This window comes from Drosophila nasuta, chromosome 2L (assembly GCF_023558535.2).
Source record: "Drosophila nasuta strain 15112-1781.00 chromosome 2L, ASM2355853v1, whole genome shotgun sequence".
NCBI lineage: Eukaryota > Metazoa > Arthropoda > Insecta > Diptera > Drosophilidae > Drosophila > Drosophila nasuta.
The window spans coordinates 3,934,467-3,956,810 of record NC_083455.1 but is presented as its reverse complement, the minus strand read 5'-3'; the positions used below and the strand labels follow the sequence as shown (position 1 = coordinate 3,956,810).

Genomic DNA, 22,344 nt, shown 5'->3' with positions numbered 1-22,344 from the left:
AACTCATCAAATAAATCAAATTTTGCTTGTTAACCCCTTCATTGAGATTCTTTTCATTTTTTTCGCCTCTTCTGGGTTGGGCCAAAAGTTTTTCTGGTCTGGCCTAAAGGGTTCTCCGACAGCAATACAGCAGCATAGCAAACACAGCAACTCGGCAAAAGTTGCGCCAAAAATGGCGTTAAAACGTGTAATCAGAGAAACGACAAGAAATGTTGGAGGAGCTCAAAATGTGCAGAAGGAGAGCGGAGGGACTTGAACTTGTCAGCGTCTGCCGTCGGACTGTTAATGAAAATTGTTTTTGGCCTCTGCAAAAAATATGCAGGCAACGTTGAATATTTCTTTTCTCCGCTAGCAGTAAATGGGCTAAACTTGGCAGTTGGAGGGAGGAAGTTGATGGTCTGTTGTAAATGATTGGTGAAAGTCACACGCCCGCAGCGTTGCCAAACTAATTAACGCCAAATGCGACGTTGCCCCCTTGAATCATGCTTCATGGGGCACCGCCCGACTCTGCGATTCTATAAGGATTTCTCAAGTTTCAACCGAAGCTGATTTTTCCTTTATGTGCCGGGTGAAGAGGGTAGCTTTGAATGCCATTGCACATAAGAAATGAGACGGGCAGCAACCTTAAGAATTTTGAGGCGTTTTGTTTAAATATGCATCTAGGCGGTCTAAAAGATCTATGAGTATTCTGTGAAGGAATTCACTACATAACGATTTTAGTTAAGGTTAGAGTTAAAGTTGAGGCAAAGTAGCAAAGTTAGCACTGTTTTTACTTGAGTTCAGATGTACAAATTTCATAATATTTAAGATACAAATTTCATAATTTGTAATAGTAAAGCTTGGAGGTACACCAAATATTTTTGACTTAAATTCAAAGTCAAAATGTTTCGCGGTTATGTTTTTAAAGCTTATTTATTCCCCGCACTCGAGTTATGAATAACACATCAAACAATGGAAATAAATTTCAACTTTCAAAGAATACTTTTAAGTGCACATAAATATTATAGAACTGGTTTTCTTTGCGCTCTTTTAGGCGCACATTGAACTGCAATGAACACCATTAGAGTACTGTGGCAACCAAGAAGGGGCGTGGCCGGATGGCGTGTGCCTAAGTGCCGTGTGTCTAGACGCTAAAAACTCACAAAACGTCAAGTCGAATATATTTCAATTCGTTTTGGCTAAACGTCCAAAACAAGATGAGTAATTGAAGTGTCTCAGTGTCTGTATAAGTGACAGCAGATATCATGCTTGAGATGCTCAAAGGTGTCCTAAGACACTAGCAAGTATTCTACATTCAATTTTCGGCTTATGTAATGTACTTATATACAATTCCTGCGTTTCTCTTAAGTCAGTATAAATCTATGTTTATCATATTTAAAACCTTTAATAAGAATTATTTTATTACATAAATACAAATGTATTGTAAATTACAAATGTACATTATTATTATATTAGTTTAATATGTTATTGAATTAAATTCACATACAAACTTTAAAATTAAATTTTAGTCGAACTATTTAATTAATTGATTCCGAATACGAAATCTTTAATTTCATTATCACCGCAGTTTAATATATTACCTGGAGCAACATTGGGCTACTTACTTTTGTCTCGAGCTAAGTAAAAGTAGCGTCATAGAAATCGATGCACTTTGAAAACTAATATTAAAAAAATTTAGATTTAACAATGGAAAGTGAATCAAGCCATAAACTTTTCAGACGAGATGTTAGGATTCCCAACTTATTCTTTAGCTCAGATTACGCAAAATATTAAACTTTTGTCTTCCGTCTTTTGATGTATTGCATATTTTTGTACATTTTCATAATCAGTCTTGACAAGAGTTTAATATAAAGACATCATTCAGTCAGCCGATTCCCTATGTTAAGCTTCTCTGTCTCTTTCTTTAGTTTTCGTTTCCCTTTCTCTTTCTTTTTTCTTTTATATAATGCTCAATCTTTTTTTGACATTTCTGCTGTGGTTTTACTGTATGCCAATCTTTGTTCCAAGAAGTTTCATGAGTCAGCCTCACTTGGGCATTTGGCATTTCGATTGAATAAACAAGATAGAAATTCCAACTCTTCTGGGGATATACTCAAGTAGACGATAGCATTAAACGCATATAGACAGTTGGGCGTCAATTTGATGAACCAGACAAGACAAGAGAATAAGAGAATGGCAACAACAATATCAGATTGGTTTTAATGAAGTGAGGCGAAAGAGAATCCAAAAGAGATAAGCAAAAACCCCTTTTTAAATTCAAATGTAGTTGCTCCGACTGCTAACGAATTCGCGCTACCTGTGTGTGATGTCAATCGAAGCAGGTACCAGGTAAAAGCAAAAGGCGGCCAGAATCGCTGAATGGGCCAGAAAGGAGACGAATCAAGGTTAGCCCTTGGGGCAATGGAATGCGGTTTATCTTGCCGGTTCAGCGATGTATGATAAAAAGACGAAGAATATTTTTTTTGACACAATATGATATAATATGTGTGCGTCTTTATATGTGATACTTTGTGTGATCAATGCCAGAAAACGAACAAAGCCTTTAATGAGCTCCGCGTTGAATGAAATCCAGTTGAATTTGTAAGTTGGACACACAATTATTACTCGTAAAAGGAAATGCAATTAATGTGCCCTTAGTCGGTTTCCCTTCATGTTGATATTCCTACAAAGTGCGTGACGTTTGCAATCAAAGTCCCTCAACATAAAGTTGTCAAAGTTAATAATGTTATTAACACCATTTAATGAATTAATTTAATTTCTTTACAGGGCTACTTAAAATGTTTGCTTCTCTTAGGAAAAACTAACCAAATAGACGGTCTCTTTCAAGTTATTTGGGAATTATTCTTGATATGCTTCTTGGAATTCACTGAGCTGCAACTGTGAAAGTGTGTCGCTTAGGTTTGTAGACACGACTTGAGAGGGGGCTGTCATTAGTTTCTATTAGAGTTGTCGCGGGTTGTTGTTGACTAATTGCCAGTGACCAGTCCCTGACCATCCACAAGCCACGGAAGTTGACGAGCGTCGTATAAACATCATAGAAATGATTATAAATTGCGAATTTATGAAAAATATTTCATGACGACGACTTTTTATCAATGATTTATGATGGCAGCTCAAAACAAAAGCATTCTGTGCGCGACTAAGGCGCAAGTGAAATGCAATTAATAATAAAAATAAATAAGTTGGGCTTCAATCTAGTGCTGGCTACAAGAGACCTGTTCGCATTTGACTTAATGTTACCATTATTATTATCTTTACATGTGTTGTCTATTACTTTTATACTAAATTAATTTATAATAAATCAAAATCACAAATAAATGCACATTATTAAAATGTTATTATTATTACATGTGATGTCGCTCAGACTATTCATCATAAGAAATAAAATGTATCATTGCAATAATATTCAATCATTTGTCTAGGTAACTTCAGCTTAATATTTCTGCCAGATTTCCTACTTACTACTACTTAGAATGTTGCATTATAAACACCTATCAATATATTATATTTCACTAACTTTAAGTTAGTATTAAAGTAAAATATAAATCTTGACTCAACCTTTAGAAGCTGACTATTGCTTTAAGCCGCTCTCTGCAAGTTCACATTTCAGTTTTGACAAAACAAGTAGTCTCTTTTTTATCTAATTTTATTTAAAGTGAACAGCTCTAAACACTTAGACACTTTAAACTTTAAACACTTCCTATCATAGATCGACAATATCATTTAAAAGGCTCAATTATTAAATGAAATGTATCACTAATTTTAATAATCATATAGGAGCACATCGGCCTGCAGTTTGTTGTCCTAGGTCGGAGTAACAGAACTCAGCATGGGGTAAACAACAATTGTGAATTGCGAATTGAGGATAGTAAGCCTTTGAATCAGCATCAGCTGTCTGTGATTTACTATCGCCAATCGGCAATCAGAGCGCAATTTGCTCTTTGGCTTCTACATTATGACAGCTTTATCAGGAGGCTATAGAAGAGGCTTATCTGCAGCTGAGTGAGACTGAAGAAAAAGACAGCCTGGCAACCAGCAACGTCTCGCGGTGCTGATAACAGAACCCGCCGCCCCTTTGAGGAAGTGCCATTCTGTGCATTCTTTGATGGAATATGCATACAAAACAGCCAAGAATTTCCAACAACACATTTACTCAAATGCATTCTACATGGATTTAAAAACATACATATAGTAGGTATATATGAGTACATAATTAAGAGAAAAACCACTACGCAAAGTCCAAGCAAAACGCGCCTCTTCCTGCCTTGCCAAAGTTTGCGATAAAAAAGTATAAAAGAACTTCTCGAATGCGCTGAGTGCATACAAAAGATACGACAAGACATATACATGCGATACGCACTCAAAGACCAGACAAAAAATGTGAAAGAATGAGAAAGAGAGAAGGAGAGAGAAAAAGAGAGATGGATTGAGATGGAAAACAATGGGAAACGCTGTAGAAACTTTGATTTCAAATGGCAACCAGACGACTTGGCGACTGCGCGACTCGACGACTTTGATAAAACGTTTGAATAAAAAGCATTCAAAGACTTTCCAATACGGGAACGGAAATGCGACACAGACCCAGAAATGGGTCTCATAGAACGTTGCATGTGCTTCCCCCGCACACTTGTACTAAACATATAAGGCAAGCCATGGGAATGGATGTGGCACAGACAAAAGCACATCGATACAATGCAACAGGCATGCTTAATGGTATTTAATAAAAGATATCCCATAAGTGATCATAGAAATAATATAAAAAAACTTCTTTATATCGAATGTTTAATTACTATCAATATGACAGTAATGTTGTTGTCAACTCAGTCAGTTGAAGAGCTTAACATCATTAAGATATTCAATTTCATATTCATATGGATGTTATCCCTATATTCCATTCAAGAGTATAATTTTTGGCGCTTTTCAATTTCAATTGTAATGTCAACATGGAAAATATTTAAATATTAACTTGCTTTAGTCGGCAATCTGGTATATTTTCAATTTGTGGTATATCTTAATTGTGAATTGCCATATCAAATACATTTTAAAGTATATTTTAGTATTTTTTTGTTTATTAGCTAGGTTCATTGTTTCATTATTTTGTTTCTATTGATAATTGTTAGTGGATATCTAACAGTCGATCACACTCGACTGCAGCTTTCTGAGTTGCTAACTTTTATTTGATAAGATGTATTATTCAGATAAATCGTATAAGTTTTTCAATAGTGTATGTAATTTCGAAATAATTATCGGAAATAATTATATAATTACAATTGAATTATATTGTCGAAGTTATTTATTGTGCTTAGAGCAGATTTATATTAACATTATAATATTGTAATCCATAACGAAGACTGAAATAAATTCACTTTTCTTAAATTTCATGTTGGAACTATTTATTGATTAGTCGCAACTCACCTCCAAAAAAGTAATAAATAACTCAACGATTATCTCACTTTTGCCACATAACAAAGCCTTCAACTGAATCTGATATGGCTATTTACTCACTGTTAAAGGCTTAGTATTGTGTGTGCCATAGTTTCCAAAGAATATCTTTATTAAAACTGTAACCTATCATATTTCTATACCAACAACAACGACAACTGTTAGATTTTATTCAATCAAGCTCCTCTAATCACAACAAATTACACAGACAAACGTTGGGGTAAAACACGCAGCTAATAAAGTTATCAAACCACTTGAAATTTACCAAAAAAAAAAAGATACAAAAATATTTTAAATGCTTTCAAACAACCCATAAAATTCGGAGAAAAGAACAAGGCACACAAAGTCGTCAAACCGCCAAGAGACGAGAGACGCGACAGATTTTCAATGGGTTATACGAATGTATCTGAAATTAAAAAAAAAACTAAAGAAAAAAATGATGTTGGCGCCAGCCGGGGAAGCCAAGAATGACAACAAATTCATACTCACGCTCGCATTCATACCCGCACTCATACCCAAACTCATTCTCGCATTCGTAATTGGAAACTAAAACTGAACAGTTGTCGTCAGTTGTGGTCTTTCTTTTTGTATATACTTATATATATTTCTTGTTTTTTGGAGGGCGTCCAAACATACTTAAATGTTTTAATAAAATTAGGTGGCATGTGCCATGTCTAAAATTGGCACGTCCCAAATGAAGAGTTAAAGCTGAAGCTAAAGCTAAAGATACAGATAAAGATAAAGATGAGCCAATGATTTGCATAATTGCGTGATTCGCATAGCGACAAATGCGTGAATCATTTGAATATATTGAATAAAAATATTCATTTCATATGTAGTCATATATTTATACATATGTGTGTGTAAGTAATTAGGAGTCCGCAGATGAGTCAAATGATTGCCAAGTGATTTTGATTAGCTCATCGTAGAATGGTTCCAGTGACTCCCAAACTGTGGGCCATTGAACTGCAGCAGCGACTGCAACCAAAATGCAACAATTGTTGTTGCTATCACGCGACATAAATCACCTGAAACTCTGCTGCTTACTGCCGCTGCCTCTGCCGCCGCTTCTGAGCCATATCAAAGAGGAAGCAGATTTACTATACCATGAGTGCATACACTCTTAAGACGCTATAGCTTAGCTTACCTGCCTTTACCTGTTTCTGTTTCCCTTCTTCAGAGTTTCTGCTTTTGAGTAGCGCAATCGAGAAACCCAACCAAATACCGGCAAGCCTCAATCGAACGCAACATGTTCGATGGTGTCGTTTGTTCGCTTGTGTGACGGAATTTAGTTGAATTAAGTTCGAGTTGCATTTGGTTGTCTTGTTTTGGGAAATCAAATTACCCAAATAGGGAAATATTCAATTTGAGAATATTTGATTGATTCTTTTATCTTTATTTTAATTTTGCTTATATACAAACACACACATATTTAAATTTTTGTATTTTTTTATATAAAATATATCTTACTGGTAATAACTTGTCATGTGATCAAAAATGATTCGAAAATCAACTCGCATGTTGCGCAGCTATTTTCATCTCTTCTTTGGTCCAGCATTTCGACTGACAAGCAGATTTCCCGAAGCCTTTGAAATATGCAAAGAATTCAGGATAGGCAGAGAAAAAATGCTGCAAATTGCGAATGCCCTCACCAAGGAGATACAACTCGGCCTGGCCAGGGAAACGCACCCACAGGCCATAGTGAAATGCTTCCTCACCTACATTCAGGATCTGCCCACGGGCAAAGAACGTGGCAAGTTCATGGCCCTGGATTTGGGTGGCACTAACTTTCGTTGTTTGCTCGTCAATCTCACCGATGGCGCAGTAATGCAGAGCACGCTCAAATCGTTTGCCATTTCCGAGGAACTGATGCAGGGTCCTGGAACGGATCTGTTTGACTTTATAGCTGAGTGCCTGGCGGGATTTTGTAAGGAGCAGAATATTGGTAACGATCGCATTCCTTTGGGCTTCACTTTCTCGTTTCCGCTGCAGCAGATTGGTATCAACAAGGGCATTTTGCGGCGCTGGACTAAAGGATTCAGATGCGAAGGAGTCGAGGGCAAAGATGTCGTGGAGTTGCTGCAAAGTGCCATCGATCGCCGTGGCGATGTAAATGTCAAAATCGTGGCCATCTTGAATGATTCCACCAGTACACTTGTCTCCTGTGCTTATTCCCATCCCGACTGTCGCATTGGCCTCATTGTGGGCACTGGCGTCAATGCTTGCTACGTGGAGCAAACATCCAAGGCGGAGATGCTCGACGGTTATGAAAGTAGTCAAAAGCCCATCATGATCATCAACACGGAACTGGGAGCATTTGGAGACAATGGATCATTGGATTCGGTACGCACTGTTTACGACAAGACCCTCGACATAGAGTCAGTGAATCCAGGCAGTCAGACCTTAGAGAAATGCGTCTCCGGCATGTATCTGGGCGAGGTGGTGCGTCACATTCTGCTCGATCTTATGCGCATGGGAGTGCTGTTCCGCGGCATGAGACCGGATGAAATGCAAACCAAATGGATATTTCGAACTCGCTTTATATCGGAAATCGAATCCGATCCACCTGAGGTGTTTCACAATGCCCGAGTGGTGTTGTATCATCTGGGCATCAAAACGGACGACCTTAATGATATGGCTTGTCTGCGCTATATCTGTGATTCGATATCGCTTCGATCTGCACAACTCACCTCATGTGCCATTGTTGCGATGATCAATCAGATGAATGTCGAGTCGTGTACTGTGGCCATAGATGGGGGACTGTGTCGCTATCACCCGCATTATCGAAATTCGATCGAGCAGCAGATGTCGATACTCTTGAAGAATGCTTCTGCATACAAGATCGTGCTGTCCGAGGATGGTTCTGGTCTAGGGGCAGCTCTCGTCGCCGCAGCCTTCGCCAATAAATAAATTCAAATGGCGATGCCATCGTTTCCCCGTATTGTCTGCACATGTTTGAGCAAACCTGCAGCGAATACTGGGAATTGGACGCAACCTCAAACATGTTCGATGACAGCCGCATACCGATGCATGGCCGTGGGAACGTCGCACACGCGACGCCAAACCAGTTTTCTGGCTCACAGTCAACGACGGGCAACTGGCGTGAACGGTTCGCAGTTCGCAGTTTGCAGCTTATTCGAAAAACGGTTATCGGCTCGTCGATGGTCGCTCGTTTGCTTTGGCGTGCCATGCATTGAATTTGAATTGAAAATAAAATTTTGCCAAAAATTCAAAATTTGTTTTTTCAAGCCAACAAAAAAGAACGCGAAGAAATGCGACGCGACACGCGGTAAAAACTAACAGTCGAATCAATTTTAAAATAAACAACCACAAACCAAACAACAACAACAACAACAACAGCAACAACAACAAGAGCAAGAAAATAAAAAGTATGTGCAGAGCGTTTAATACAGAGAGAGAATTAAATGGTCAGCGGAAATATCAAAACAAACGTGTTTGGCGTGCAATATGCAAAAGCAACGCGCCAACTAAATAAATAATAAGCAAAAAGACGTCAGCAAACAATAAAAGTACAAAATAGCCCCAGAATTGGCCCAAACGTACTTCAAGATACATTTGTATCTTGCGCTTGCATTTGTGCAGTTCCCAGTTCCCAGTTGCCAGAGTCGTCAATGGGGTCTTATTTTGTTCAGTTTTCTTGTTTTGTGCGAAAGTAAAAACTACCTGCAACACTTGCCAGAGAGAGAGAAAGAGAGAAACCAGTTTTGTGAAAATCATTGGCCATTTGCTTTTATTTTTGTTTTTATTTGTATTTTGATTTCAAACTGTATTGTATTTATTTTGCTTTTGCTTGCCTTTCGCCATCTCTTTGGCTTGGTGCTTCGATGGGCAAATAATAATAATAATCATAACCAGAAATTGGGCTCTCGATTGGCTGTTGCAAGTGTTGCACGTTGCAGTTCGGACTTTAATCAGATAATAAGCAAAAAATGACGCAATAAATAACTAAACTAAATAATTGTTTGACACATGTATTTCTAACCCACAGTTAAATAAAAATAACAACAAATCACAAAAAGTGCTCAAAAAACATATTTTACGATCCGCAAAGTGAAGAGAGAACTCGACTCTCGCCTCAAATCTCGGCTCGCAACACGCCCCCAAAACACAAACACAACACACACACACTAACACAGAGATATTATGCTGATGCACACCACATCGACAACATCGACCGCCACGATGACCAACTCATCCTCATCGGCCACGCCCACGCCGGGCTCAACATCATCGAACAACAGCGCCACACTTGAGACGCTGCAGCAGCAGCAACAACAACAGCAACAGCAGCTGCAACAACAACTCCAGCAACTGCAAACAACAACATCAGCAACAACCGCAAATAACTCACGTCCACCTTCGCGAGCTCCCTCCATCCTGGACAGTCCGACGCTGGCGCGCGTGGAACGCGCTCGTCTTCGTCTCGAGCAGCAGGAGCGGGAGCGGGAACGCAGCAGCCAACGCAGCAGCCAAATAGGCGGAGGCAGCGTCGGAGGCGGTGGCTGTGGCGGTGGTGGCAGCAGCAGCGGCACGAGCAGCACTGCAACAACCATGAATCGCGAGGATAGCCTAGAGCGGAGCATATTGGATCCCAAGGTGAGTCCAGTCGATCTATAAATTGCAATTAAGTGAATGCTTCTCGGGATGCGGGCTTCGAAATTGCGATGTGAAAATGAGAAGATTACCAAGTCAATGAAGGGGCAACTGCAGAGTTGTGGGATATTCAATAAATCAAAAGAAAAAGATTCATTGAGTCTCTTCTATTCAATCAGCCGCAATTACAATAAACATTTGCTCGATTAATCGAATATAATTATGAATATATCACTTCTAATAATAGTTCTTATATTGATTGATTTCATTCGTAATAAATATTCTTCCTCTTTGGGGGCAATAAAAAGGGGGTGATTATAAAATTGATAAAAGTTTTCATCTGCATTTCGATTTTGCATTCTTAATTGACTTATTGTGACTAATATGTTAAAATAATTTGCAATGCTCGAATAATCGAGTGAAACGTCTATAATTGGCAATAAATATTATACCGTTCGTAAAACTTCTCTTAATGGGGACAGTTTAAATGTTATATGCTCATTATGGAATAGACAGTAATGTTCATAGAAAATACTTGAAATTTCAATTCTTAATGAACTTTGTTGTGTCTAATTATTCTATAAATCAAAAGTGAATAATTCAAATGATAAAGCGAAGACACTAAATATTCCTTGATAGTCTTTGCAAATCTTCCTCCAAAAATCTTTAATGGGACTTTGTTTTATTCATTTCAAGAAGCTTTTTGCTTGTCTTTCACTCTTCTCTTGACTGATTCTCACTGTCAAAACTTTCATTTTCACGATGATCTCTGGCTGGCTATCGAAACTCATCTGTCAGCTCTAAGCCCCATTCTTGACTCATTTTTGGCTATTTGGCCATAAATGTCTTTCGGGCTACGCCAAATTGGTTGTGGACTGAGCCAAAACGAAACGAAACAAAACAAAACGAAGCGAAATGTGGCAACAGAACAGAGCAGAGCAGCAAAGAGCATTTGCACTCATTGTTATTCAGCTAAACCGAATAAGCCATATTCACATTTGCTGTTTGCTGCTTGCTGTGCCTGCTGGCCACTCGCTCTTGACAGCATTTCACTAATGGCTAGTCCCTGGTCCACTCCCCGGGCTATTTGGGCCATGTATTCGTATATTCTTATTCGTATTCGTACTCGCATATTCATACACGTACTCGGGGGCTGCACTCACTCACTCACACTTGGCCTTCTGGCCGTGTATGTAAATGCTTTTTATTTTGTTATTATTTTGTTAACACTGTTATCTCTCGGGTTTTATCTGAATACTGCGACACTGAGTTGTTGTCATTGCGGACTCATTCTCATCATCTACAGAGCATAAGCTCTTTAGGCTCTGCTCGTTTTTAAAGCTTAGACTGTGAGACTATGAGACTAAGCAAAAAGTTCTCTTTATTTTTTTGGTTAGAGTCTCTCGCAATCTTTGCATATATTTTCTACCTATTTTTTAAGGTAGCTTAAAACTTAAGCAGGTAGCGAGGAATTTGTTATTTTTTGTTTATTTGTCTTTCGGGCAAACAGAGATAATGAATTGCAAAAGACAGTCCAGACTTAAGACAGTCGCAATCACATTGAACATATCGCATTTGAATTTACAAGTCTTCATATCTAACTCAGTCGGACATTGTGTATAGTTGCTTTGCTAACACATTACATGATCGATGGCCTTTGTTTCGAATTGAGACACAGTGTGAGTTGTGCATTACAGAAGATACAGACACATCAAAAATATTTAACTTAGATCAAAGATTATCACAGCTTATATTTGTTTACAATCTTTTTGTATTAAATATATTTTGTTGTTGAATTCAAGAATAGACTTTCGTTGATTCAATATTATTATTGATTTCCTTTTTGCAAATAAAAATAACATTCATTTTCAATCTTATTCTGCAATTTCGCAAAGTTTAAACCCGGTACTTCTGAAATGAATTTTATGTTATGAATATAAATCAATTCACTACTGAATTCAAACTGTTTTGTAAGACTCAAGGTACTAATATAGGTATGTCTCTTTCGCATAGTCATAAACAAAGTTGTTGCCTAACTCGCACTCATTTCACACTTAATTTTGATCCTGCTGCATCTGTCAATACGATTTGCTTTTCAATTCGCTCTGGCTGCTTGCCAGGTTTTCAACTTTGCAGTTTGTCTAACTGATTACCTGAAAAGTCACACATGTATCTCTTTAGTAACGCTGCAGATTGCTTCTCTGCCTCGTCCTCTCAACTCTAAACTCTAAACGTCTCTGTCCTTTCGACCTTAGCAAATTGTATATGAGATTTGTCTGGCAGCAAATTGCCTGCATAATTTGCACAGCTTCCTCAACATCAACGTCTACGTCGACTTCGACGTTGTCGTCCTGCAACAAAATGTTGCCAAAATATTTGCGCAGTTGTTATGCAGTTTGTTTGGGCTGATTTTGCTTTGCTGCTGTCAATAGATTGCAAACTGGCAAACTAGAACTAAAAGTAGAAGAAAGAGAACGAGAGAAGCAAAAGGCGTTGTCGATAAATTTTCGGCGACTTTTTGCGAATTTCTTTTGACTCGTAACGGTGCTTTAAGCCAAGTTTTTTTATTTTTGGGAGTCAGACACAAAATCGATTGCAGATTTTTTTTTTGCTGTTTTTGGGGTCACTGCGAAGACATTTGTGTATGTTGGGTTCGGTGCATTGAACCCCAATGAAAAAGCCAAACAAACCAACAGCCTAACGCTTCAAGTGCTTAAGACATTAAGACGAGTTCATAATTAGTCACACTTAAAAAGCCATTGGCCCTCGAGTTGTGCCCCGTTAGTTGCCAGGCGAAATATGAGGAGAGGCAAAGCAGAGTGGTAACTGGAGAACGAAACGGAGACAGAGACAGAGACAATGACAGCGAAAGAGACAGGGCCAAAGTTATGAGTAGGAAGCGCCAGGGCAATTGTACTCGTAGATGGGCCAAGCGAAGGCAACTCAGTCAAGCAGCGCGCAAATGGAAAGCAAACAGCAAAGAGCAGAAATCACGGCTAAAAAGAAAGAAGCAAAAAACATGGAACGTGCCCAGCGACCATATGGCCGGACTTGGCCAACAATACATATCAGAGTAGTGTAGTTGGGTGCTCGGCATTCGGTACTGAGGTAGGCTAAAACGCAACAAACGCAAACGCAGTGTCTTCTGGCCAAGTCTCCACTATGGCTATGGCCAAGCTTCGCTGCACTCGAGTGCAGTTGCCAAAGGGCCGACAGTCCTAAAGTCCCAAACTCGCAACTCGCAACTCGCGTATCTGGAGCAGAAAACCTGCAACGGAATGTGGGAGATATGTCTCCGTAAATGTGTGCGTTTCTGTGTGTGTGTTGGGTGAAATGTAGCTAAAAGAAATGAAATCTATTCGATTGCTTGTAAAATATTTTCAAAACGACCCTCGGTAAAAACATCAGCAACTACGACAACAAAACAATTGCAGCCCCCACGTAAACAATTTCAATAAATTTTACGTTCAATGTCAATTTATTTTGTGCTGTTGGCGCGCGTTTCAATTTGACGGCAGAGCGAGAGCCAAAACAACAAGAGAACAGCAAAATAAATATGTATTTCGCATGTTACATTTTTAGTGTTTTTGCAACAAATTAAAAAAATGAAAAATGTTTTTCCACTTGACTGCCTGAGCACTGAGCACCAACGAGGAGGCCTTAGAAATGGTCAGTCCCCAGTCAGGTAGGGATCGGGGGAGCTCAGAAATGAAACTGGGTGACGAATGCTCATCATCGAGAACTGCAGAGTGCCAAAGAGAGAGAGAGAGAGAGGGAGAGAGAAAGAGAGAGAGCCAAGCAAACAGTACTAGATAATGAGAGTAACAAACACAAGCGAACGATAAGCAAATAATAATAAAATAGGAAATACATAAAGTTATAAATATACTAATTACTCAACAAATATAATAAAGCAATCGAGGAAGTATTTGAAAAATAAATATACCAAAATAGAAACCAGATAAGCATTGCAAAACCCAAAGTAATTCATCTTGCATTGTGAAATTTGTAAATATACATTTCAATGTAGTCCATATAATATAATAAATAAGTATGATTACATTTCTTTATATAATATATATAAATATATATATATATATATATATATATATATATATATATATATATATATATATTTTTTTTATATAATTTATAATTGAATTATAATGTACTCAGTGACGAATTCACGTGTTAACAAGAAGTATTCTTAATAATTAATTATTAATTATACATATATAATGAAATCCAAATTTAATAAAAATATATTTAAATGCATAAGAATTCTAATTTTGTATTCCTCGATATTAAATATTATTAGCGCATAAAATACTGAGAAGCGTGTGTAACGAAAACTTGTCACATAGTTTTATCACTTGCGGCTAAAGAAAAGTATTCAAGTTAAAGTTGAGTCCCATAAATTACTAGCTTAATCGATTAACAATAAAAAATTAGTTCAATCATTTAAGTTGTACAAGAAAAACTATGCCAAAAACGCACAATCAAAGAATGCTCGTTTCTTCGAAAGGTCCAATTAGAAGGTCATAAATTAGCTCGTAAATAGCAACACCAAAAATAGCCGAAACAGCCGAAAGTACGTCAAGGTAAATAAATAGAATAGAAGGAAATAAATTTCGAAGGGTTAAGGTAAAACTGCAACCGGGTAATTTGAGTCGAGTTTCATTGTCGACAAGCACGCATCGAGAATCGTTGAATAAACACGGGGCTAGTGGCAAGTGGCAAGTGGCAAGTGGCAAACTCGCTCGCTCTGCTTATCGGCAAAGTCAAAAAATAGACCCAGTTCCCCATTAGCCTCACTAAAAGTAAACTAAACTGGCAGACAAACAAACAAATGCACAGACAGCAAGGCGAACGACGACGACACGCAAGAAATGCGTAAAAATAAAAATGAGCCAACACAGATACTACAAAGGGAAAGCATAGAACCCCCTTGTTACAACGACAACAACATCTCCCGGCCTAGCACAAAAATGTTTTCATTCATAAAGCGAAAGCGGAAAAGCAGGGAAAAACTTTAGCGGAAAATATGCGCCACAATAAAATATACAAATAAATGGCTGGGCTTAATGCAAATAACGGGGAACGGGGAGCGGGGTGTAGGCTCACCACACGACGAGTGAAAGACTCAGTTCCAAGGACCAAGGACCCAATCCCATACTCATGTCCATGCCCATTTCCCATTCGCTCTCCCATTCCCATTCCCATTCCCATTCCTGGCCTTATTCCCATTCATAGTCTTTCGCTCAGGTCCAAGCAGCGACACAAGGGAATTTCCAGTCGGCACACCAAATGGCACACAGTAGTGCAATATTTGGCAATGTTTGCGAGCCAAAAAAGCGGAGGGAGACGGCAACCAGCATCGAGCAACCAGATGGCTTTTTGCCTAACCAAATCAAAAGCAAAACCAAATGAAAATGTGGCCAAATTGGATGCCACCAAAAATGTTAAAGTGCAAAATGCCACAGAGCTGTCTTAAAGCTGTCTGTTGAAAGGGCTAAACACGAGGTGGAATTAGGATAATATAACAGTTCTTCTGTAAAAAAGTATTATAAAGAAAAAATCTGTTACAATAAAATTCGAAAAACAAATAAATGAATTTCGAAATGCTTAGCAAATATGCAAATTGTCAGATTTACTCTTTAGTAGATTTGTTATTTTATCCCATTTTAATTTTATTTTTCACTTTTTACTTTTCGTCCTTAAATTACTTAAATTTTTAGTTACACTTTATATATATGGTAATTCTCTCTCTCTCTCTCTCTCTCTCTCTCTCTCTCTCTTTAATTGGCTTTGCTTTTGAAATTGCTGTTGCTTTTCTTGATATCTTAATGCGACTGTTCCCAGTGTAAAGTGATATATCACAATTAAGCGGTCGGCCCACTTTGACCCATAAAAACAAAACCGAAACGCATGAAACGTGCACTCAGCACAGCAGAGGGGCAAATTTTTATTTTAATGCACTTTGATAGATTGCATTTGCTGGACGGAAAGAGAAAAAGAGCGACGGAGAGATGGCGTAAGAGGTGCAGTGGGTGGAAGAAAAGGGGGGACCCTTAAGTAGAGCAGTGTGTTAATTTTTATATGGCAACATGTAAATTGGGTAAAATTGATAAAGAGTGGGATGCAAAAGCACCGCCAAGGGGCAAGTGGCTAGTGGCAAGTATATGCAGTGAAGTGAGAAAGGGCTGACCTCAAAAAGATCACAAATAAAACTTAAATGTTAATAAGTAAATGTTAATAAGTTACACGAACTTAAAATCTATTGAGTTACTATTAAATATGCATTTAAAATAGTAGTAAACATTTATTTTACTAAACTACTTTCAATTTCACACATTTAGGTTCAAAAGTTAACAAGCTTATCAACGAAGTTCTCGAAATAAAATCTTCAACTATCTTAAGATTTCAGACTTGAGATTACAAAATATTAAAGCAAATAGAAACTGTAATGATTTGCTTCTGTATAACTTGTTAGGAAATAGTTTAGTTACTTCAACTAGTTGAGCTTTATTTCCATGACAACAACTAAGATGTGCAATTGCCAACAAGTAAATACACAGTAGAGAGTTTGCACTTCTCTTCCACATCTCTACCCATGATTCTTTCCCTCTCTTTCTTAATCTTACTAACGGCTTAAGGCAGCTTCCTCTTTCTTTGCTGGTCTTCGACATTAGCAAATTTCTGCGGAAAAAAGAGCTGAAAACAATGGCAAAGCATAAAATTTACATATTACATCAACATGTTGCATGTCAGCTGATGTTGCTGCTGTTGCTGCTGTTGTTGTTGTTGCTTGTATGTAGTTTGTTGCATATATGCAATTGAGTTAAGCGCCCTTGCCTCTCGCCCCTTTCGAGAAACGCCTCCCTAGCGTTCTCTCCCTTGGTGACTTCAAGCTAAACGAGGCATTGCAAAGCAAAAACAGAAGTTAAACCAAGGCAACTTGAAGCAGAAGCAGAAGCAGAAGCTGCAGATAAAGATGAAGATGAGGAGACTGCAATCGCATTGCAATCAGCATTTATTGTGTGAATCGTAGTCACAGTCTATGAGCGAGTGAATGAGCTGGTGAGCGCGTGTCTGAATGCGTGAGTAACTCGGCGAGTAACCTGCAATTGCATTATGGGGGAAACGGGTGACTTGTTTAATAAATAAATATTAAACAACGACAACGAAAATCTTTAATATGCGAACTGGGAGTTGACCTCCTTCAAAGCAAAGCGAACCGAAGCGATTGCATGGTAACTTCCCTTTTTCACATGTCGACCATGCCCTTTATTAGTGCAGACGTACAAGTGTGTGTGTATTCATTCAGATGTTCGTACATATGCATATAATTTTATGATGCATACTTTAATTGCCATTTCCCGTTTTAATGAATTGTTTATGAAATAAAAAAACAACATTGCTTGCATACAGTGCAAGGGAGCGTGGGTCATGGCAACAGCAACATCAACAGCAGCAGTAGCAGCAACAACAACAACACCACCAAACAACACACATACACAATGACACACGTGAACTAAAGCCGGGCAATTGTTGTGCCCATTTTCATTGCTTCCGTTGCTGTTGCTGTTGCCGCTGCTTTTGTTGTTGCTGCTGCTGCTGCTGTTGCCGTCGTTGCACTTGCCAAATGGCAGCGTGTTGCCGCCTTTTCTGTATTTCTGTATTTTGGAGAAGGGGACGGGAGGGAGCTCAACTGTTTGCATGACTAACGGAAATCGTTTTCATTTGTTTAGCGCTTTACATTGAAGGTGCACCCTCTATACCCCCCTCCCTCCCCTGTGCCCCTCCATTACCTTCTCACTCTTTCACTCTCGAGTTAGCGCCAGGCGGTTGCAGACCCCACAAAGTCAAGCTATAGACGTATTTAGCGACAAGGGCATGACTTTTGAATGCATTTGCTGACCGCATTGGGTTTCGGGGTTTACTCTTTTCAACGAATATGAACTATGAATATTTCGGCGGGGCAAACGAAGAGAAGGGAAGGCTTTTGTGCGGCATTTGTTTAGGCTTACCCTTGGTCGATTTGTCGATTTGTGTGCGCAGCATATACATAAATATGCACAGTAAATGTGTACATTTAAGTAGCATGATCATGCAACTGGCTTTCGAGAAGGGTACAAAAACAATAAATTCATGTTAGTTATTATTAGAAAGAAAATAAAAAAATATAATTCACTAATAAACGGCAAAAAACAAAAAAAAATATATAAAAAATTGTAAATATTAAAAGTCTTTATAAAATTAATATTTTTTCTTAATTTATTTATGTATGATTCTCGGAGTAGAAAACAATAGCTAGCTGTGAAATAAAACTATTAAAAAAAACAGTAAGAAAGCTACAGTGGGCTGTATGTGATACAGTGGGCTCGAATGTGATGTACTATACATGCTACTCACGTTGAATACGAAAAAAACAGAGCAATTTTTTAAAATATACCGAATTAATATACTGAAAATATAACTAAGGCTATATTTGATATATTTATATAGTACTACATTCAAAGTAGACCATATATACCAATGTACTAAACACACCAATAGGCGTTTTCCGCATTACGAAGTCCTTCAGCCATATATAATATTTCCTGCAGGCAACAAATTATAATACTCTTCTTCCTTATATGTATCGGATATACTATTAATCTTTTCAAATAGCACAAAAGACTTTCCAGAAATTCTAAAGCATTAAATTCCGTAAAAATATATTCCGTAAATATATTGTATTATTTAGGTTTAGTCTACATTCGCCGAGGCCTTAGCCATATAAATAATTACTTCCGTTTATATAAACTCCTCCTACAATAGCAAAGAATGCACTTGGACAGCTCTTTCCTTATGACTCACAACTTTGACAGATTTGATAGACATTGCAAAATAAGTTGACTACCTCAACAAATTGTCGCAAATATTCCAGCAAATCAACTTAGTCAGCGCCACATCAAGCGAATTGTTCTAACAATATAGCAATTACACAAATGTTCTTATCAAATATCTGAGCGCAGCGGCGTGTCGTTAAACCGTTATCTCAACACACATGCTATAAGGTTGACATCATACTAGTCATATAAGTACATACATAATACTTACTAAAAAAAGACCGAAGAGGAAGAAGCTAAAAAAAATTTAAATTGTTAGCAGCGCGTTGCCATTGTCGATGTCGTTGTTGTTGCTGGCGTTCTTGGTTGGGTGGCTTGTGGTCGGGTATGACATCATATGAGAAACCATTTATGGGGGGAGTGCGTTGAGGGGTGCGTGTGTGGCATTGTGGCTTGTGCGAGGGTGTTAAGTGTATACTGTATGTGTGCCATGTGCTAAGTGCATGTGTACAATATATTATATAGTCTTTGTGGCTGCCCAGCTGGACTGGACAATGTGTCGATATCATAAAAAAAGTTTGGGTAAACAAAAAACAAATGAAACTATATTCTCCACTATTATTCTTATATTGATTTTGTTTCAACGAGAAAATTTAAAAATGACATTTTAGTTTGCTCAATTGAAAAACCGACAAATTGGCAAATTTCGATTAAAACAAATTTTGTATTTATTTCTATTTTTTCGTACACCCCCCAAAAACAACAAACGAAACAATGCAATACAACAATCCGTTAACACTTTTACACTCTCTTACACAATATACAAAACCAAAAACAACTCGATGCCTCTGTCCTGCGTCTGACTCCTCCTCCACCCCTGAAAAACGAAATGAAACGAAATGAAAAACGAATATATAGAAAGACTCGGCGCCGTGGCATCAAATGTGGACGCATATGAAACGCCTCTCGCACGCCTCAAAAGTCAACTCGACGACCAGTCTGACAGCCCAGAAAACAGACGTGGGCGTTGGCCATCATCACCTGACAGCAGGCACAACAACAACAACACCAACACTAACAGCAACACAAACAGCTACACCAACAGCAGCGACAGCGACAACTATTAATGGTGGAACACCGAGAGGAACAATGCCAGGCAAATGCATATTATTTCCGGATAAGACGTCCTCCCTCAAAAGTTCCATGTACACGCAACAGGTCTACTTCAGGCCCGATATGGTAGGCTATACACATATGCAAAAGATCTGCTATACTATCTAGATGCATAGTTTTCTTTCGCATGGTTATGGCATTACTTACAAATACACGATGGATCCACACAATGGTTTTGGTTCTCTACTTTCTACATATACATACATATAAGCTCGTCTAGTCGATTAGTTGTAGTGTCTTGTTGATAAAAATTGAAAATTATTAGCACTATTGAGTACAGAATGATTTTGTTTATAATTCGTAGTTTATTTGTTTATTCTTTGGCATCAACTGAACATTTCATGAGTTTTTATCGAAAATCTAAATATGTTTTTGGTATTTTGGTTAATGGTTCTTGGCTTTGGTTTCCACAATTTTATTATTTCCATTCAGCATACACTTTCTGCCTGGCTTTATTAAAATGCATAAGTATCTTTGCCCTTGCCTTACTTTAAGCAATACCCTTCAACCCATCCACATCCATCCCCCCAGAGCACATTCAATCTCCCCCTTACCCAACTTTATTTATATTACAAATATTTGCATAGCAACTTTGAGCACAAGCTCTTCAAAGCTCAACGTTGCATTAAATGCAATGCATATAAAAGAAAAATGTTATAATCATAATCATAATAATAATAATAGTAATAGTCATAAACCTCCATCCAACAAAATGCCAGCAATTGACTTTGCCAAGGCAAGCCAGGCGTTTGCGTTCAAAAGTGCACCACTAAACCACCGCGCATAACTTTTCTGAGCATGCAGAGTTGAGTTTTATGATTTCCAATGCATATACACTCGAATGTATGTATATGTAAGCAATTTACATTACGGATTTTTGCTTGAACAGTACAGTGATAACTAGCTATAATAGCACATGAAATATAAAAGTTAAATAGTTAAAATTCATACAACATTGAAAGTAAAAGTCAAATTGTGTGTGTTAACTTTACTACATATAGTAACTACATATAGTAAGAATGAACAAAAAAATATAATTCAGACTTAGTACTTTTCTCAGATGTTAGTTAACACTTAGTCAGAGTTTAAATTCAAATGTTGAATTGTAAATTAGTAATATGAAAGTTAAAAAGTGAATCGAAAAATGTATTTAAGCTTTATTGAATAAGATACAAGCTTAAAAGAGTAATTTCTTTTCAACTTCTGAATTAAGTTTTTCAAGGACAATAACATTCATATCTGTTAGTTAACAGTGATCCTATTTGTTAACATTCAACTGTTACCCGCAGAACTTTGTAAGCTTTTTAGATAGCCATTGACTACGTAACTTATTCTTTCAGATATTTCAAATTCTGAGTATTAAATGTGTTGTATGCAAGTTAATTAGTTAATATAACTAAAGGAGAATATTTATTAAAATGCACCATAATAAAGTAATTATTATTTAACATGTGCATTCAGTTTTCGCAATGCCAATAACATTATATAGCTGTTAGTTAACAGAGCTGTTAGTTAACAGAGCTGTTATTTAAGCACATTCCAATGTTAACCGCAGAATTGATTAAAATTTTAATAGATTACGTGACTCACTTTTGCAGGTATTTCAGATATTGAATACCAAATATATAGTATTAATTCCAGTCTCTGTCACAAATAATTCCCCCTCTAATAGTAATGCCAATTGATTCAATGAACTAAGCTGCGACATTTGGCGCATTGGCATTGAGATTGCGTGTTTCACTGCAGCAATTTGATTAGGGATAAATCTTTGCAAAGCTGCTTGCACTTGCTCGCATTTACAACAAAAACTTCAAATGCCAGAATGAAAAATGGCAAAACATGGATTACCAGTCTATAGTAAAGTATAGTAAGTATGTCGGTTACGTGTCAGCCATAAACTATGGACAAATCAGCTCAGGGTCACAGATTGCCGTCCCGTTCCGTTCCGTTCAGTCCGATGTCGTTGCCCATTGCCATCGCAGTTTGCTGGCAAGCGTGAAATATAAACAAAAGCTCGTTAGCCAAGAAAAACAGAATGTGTAATGGCTGTGAAAATGACACAGCGTGAAGGTGTGGGCCCAGTTTGTAAGTTCGCAGCCAGATCGATGATTTTTCAGTGTGTGCCAAAGGTCGCCACATGCAAATTGCTCTTTACAGCTTTTGATATTTTGTGGTACATTGTACCGATGTACTTAAGCGGCAGTTAAGTTGACATTTTGTCGCAGAGCCCGTCATAAACAATACGAGAGTAAGAAAAACCGGCTAAGCTCCAAGTTGCTAA

The 22,344-nt window shown here is 37.8% G+C and overlaps 3 protein-coding genes across 7 annotated transcripts in view; all 3 read left to right on the top strand.

Annotated features, from left to right (window-relative positions):
- The first annotated feature begins 6,859 nt into the window (after nucleotides 1-6,859).
- LOC132787322 (hexokinase type 2-like) lies at nucleotides 6,860-7,562 on the top strand. Its single transcript, XM_060794296.1, has 2 exons — nucleotides 6,860-7,369; nucleotides 7,435-7,562. Exons 1-2 carry the CDS (start codon nucleotides 6,940-6,942, stop codon nucleotides 7,473-7,475), a joined length of 471 nt encoding a protein of 156 aa, XP_060650279.1. The 5' UTR covers nucleotides 6,860-6,939; the 3' UTR covers nucleotides 7,476-7,562.
- LOC132784702 (hexokinase type 2-like) lies at nucleotides 7,508-8,352 on the top strand. The gene is made up of 2 exons (XM_060790492.1): nucleotides 7,508-7,551; nucleotides 7,593-8,352. The coding sequence occupies exons 1-2, from the start codon at nucleotides 7,508-7,510 to the stop codon at nucleotides 8,350-8,352; spliced, it is 804 nt and encodes a 267-aa protein (XP_060646475.1).
- Nucleotides 8,353-8,366: 14 nt separating this feature from the next.
- LOC132787288 (uncharacterized) overlaps nucleotides 8,367-22,344 on the top strand; it is a 48,218-nt gene continuing 34,240 nt past the window's right edge. For 3 of the 5 annotated variants that reach the window (XM_060794233.1, XM_060794250.1, XM_060794258.1), the window contains exons 1-3: nucleotides 8,367-8,831; nucleotides 9,452-10,059; nucleotides 19,809-20,129. In XM_060794233.1, coding sequence (XP_060650216.1) covers nucleotides 9,607-10,059; nucleotides 19,809-20,129 — 774 coding nt within the window. In that variant the 5' untranslated portion in view covers nucleotides 8,367-8,831; nucleotides 9,452-9,606. Of the gene's footprint in view, nucleotides 8,832-8,853; nucleotides 8,871-9,451; nucleotides 10,060-19,808; nucleotides 20,130-22,344 lie in introns of those variants that run through there. The other 2 variants (XM_060794241.1, XM_060794264.1) reach the window with 2 other exon arrangements.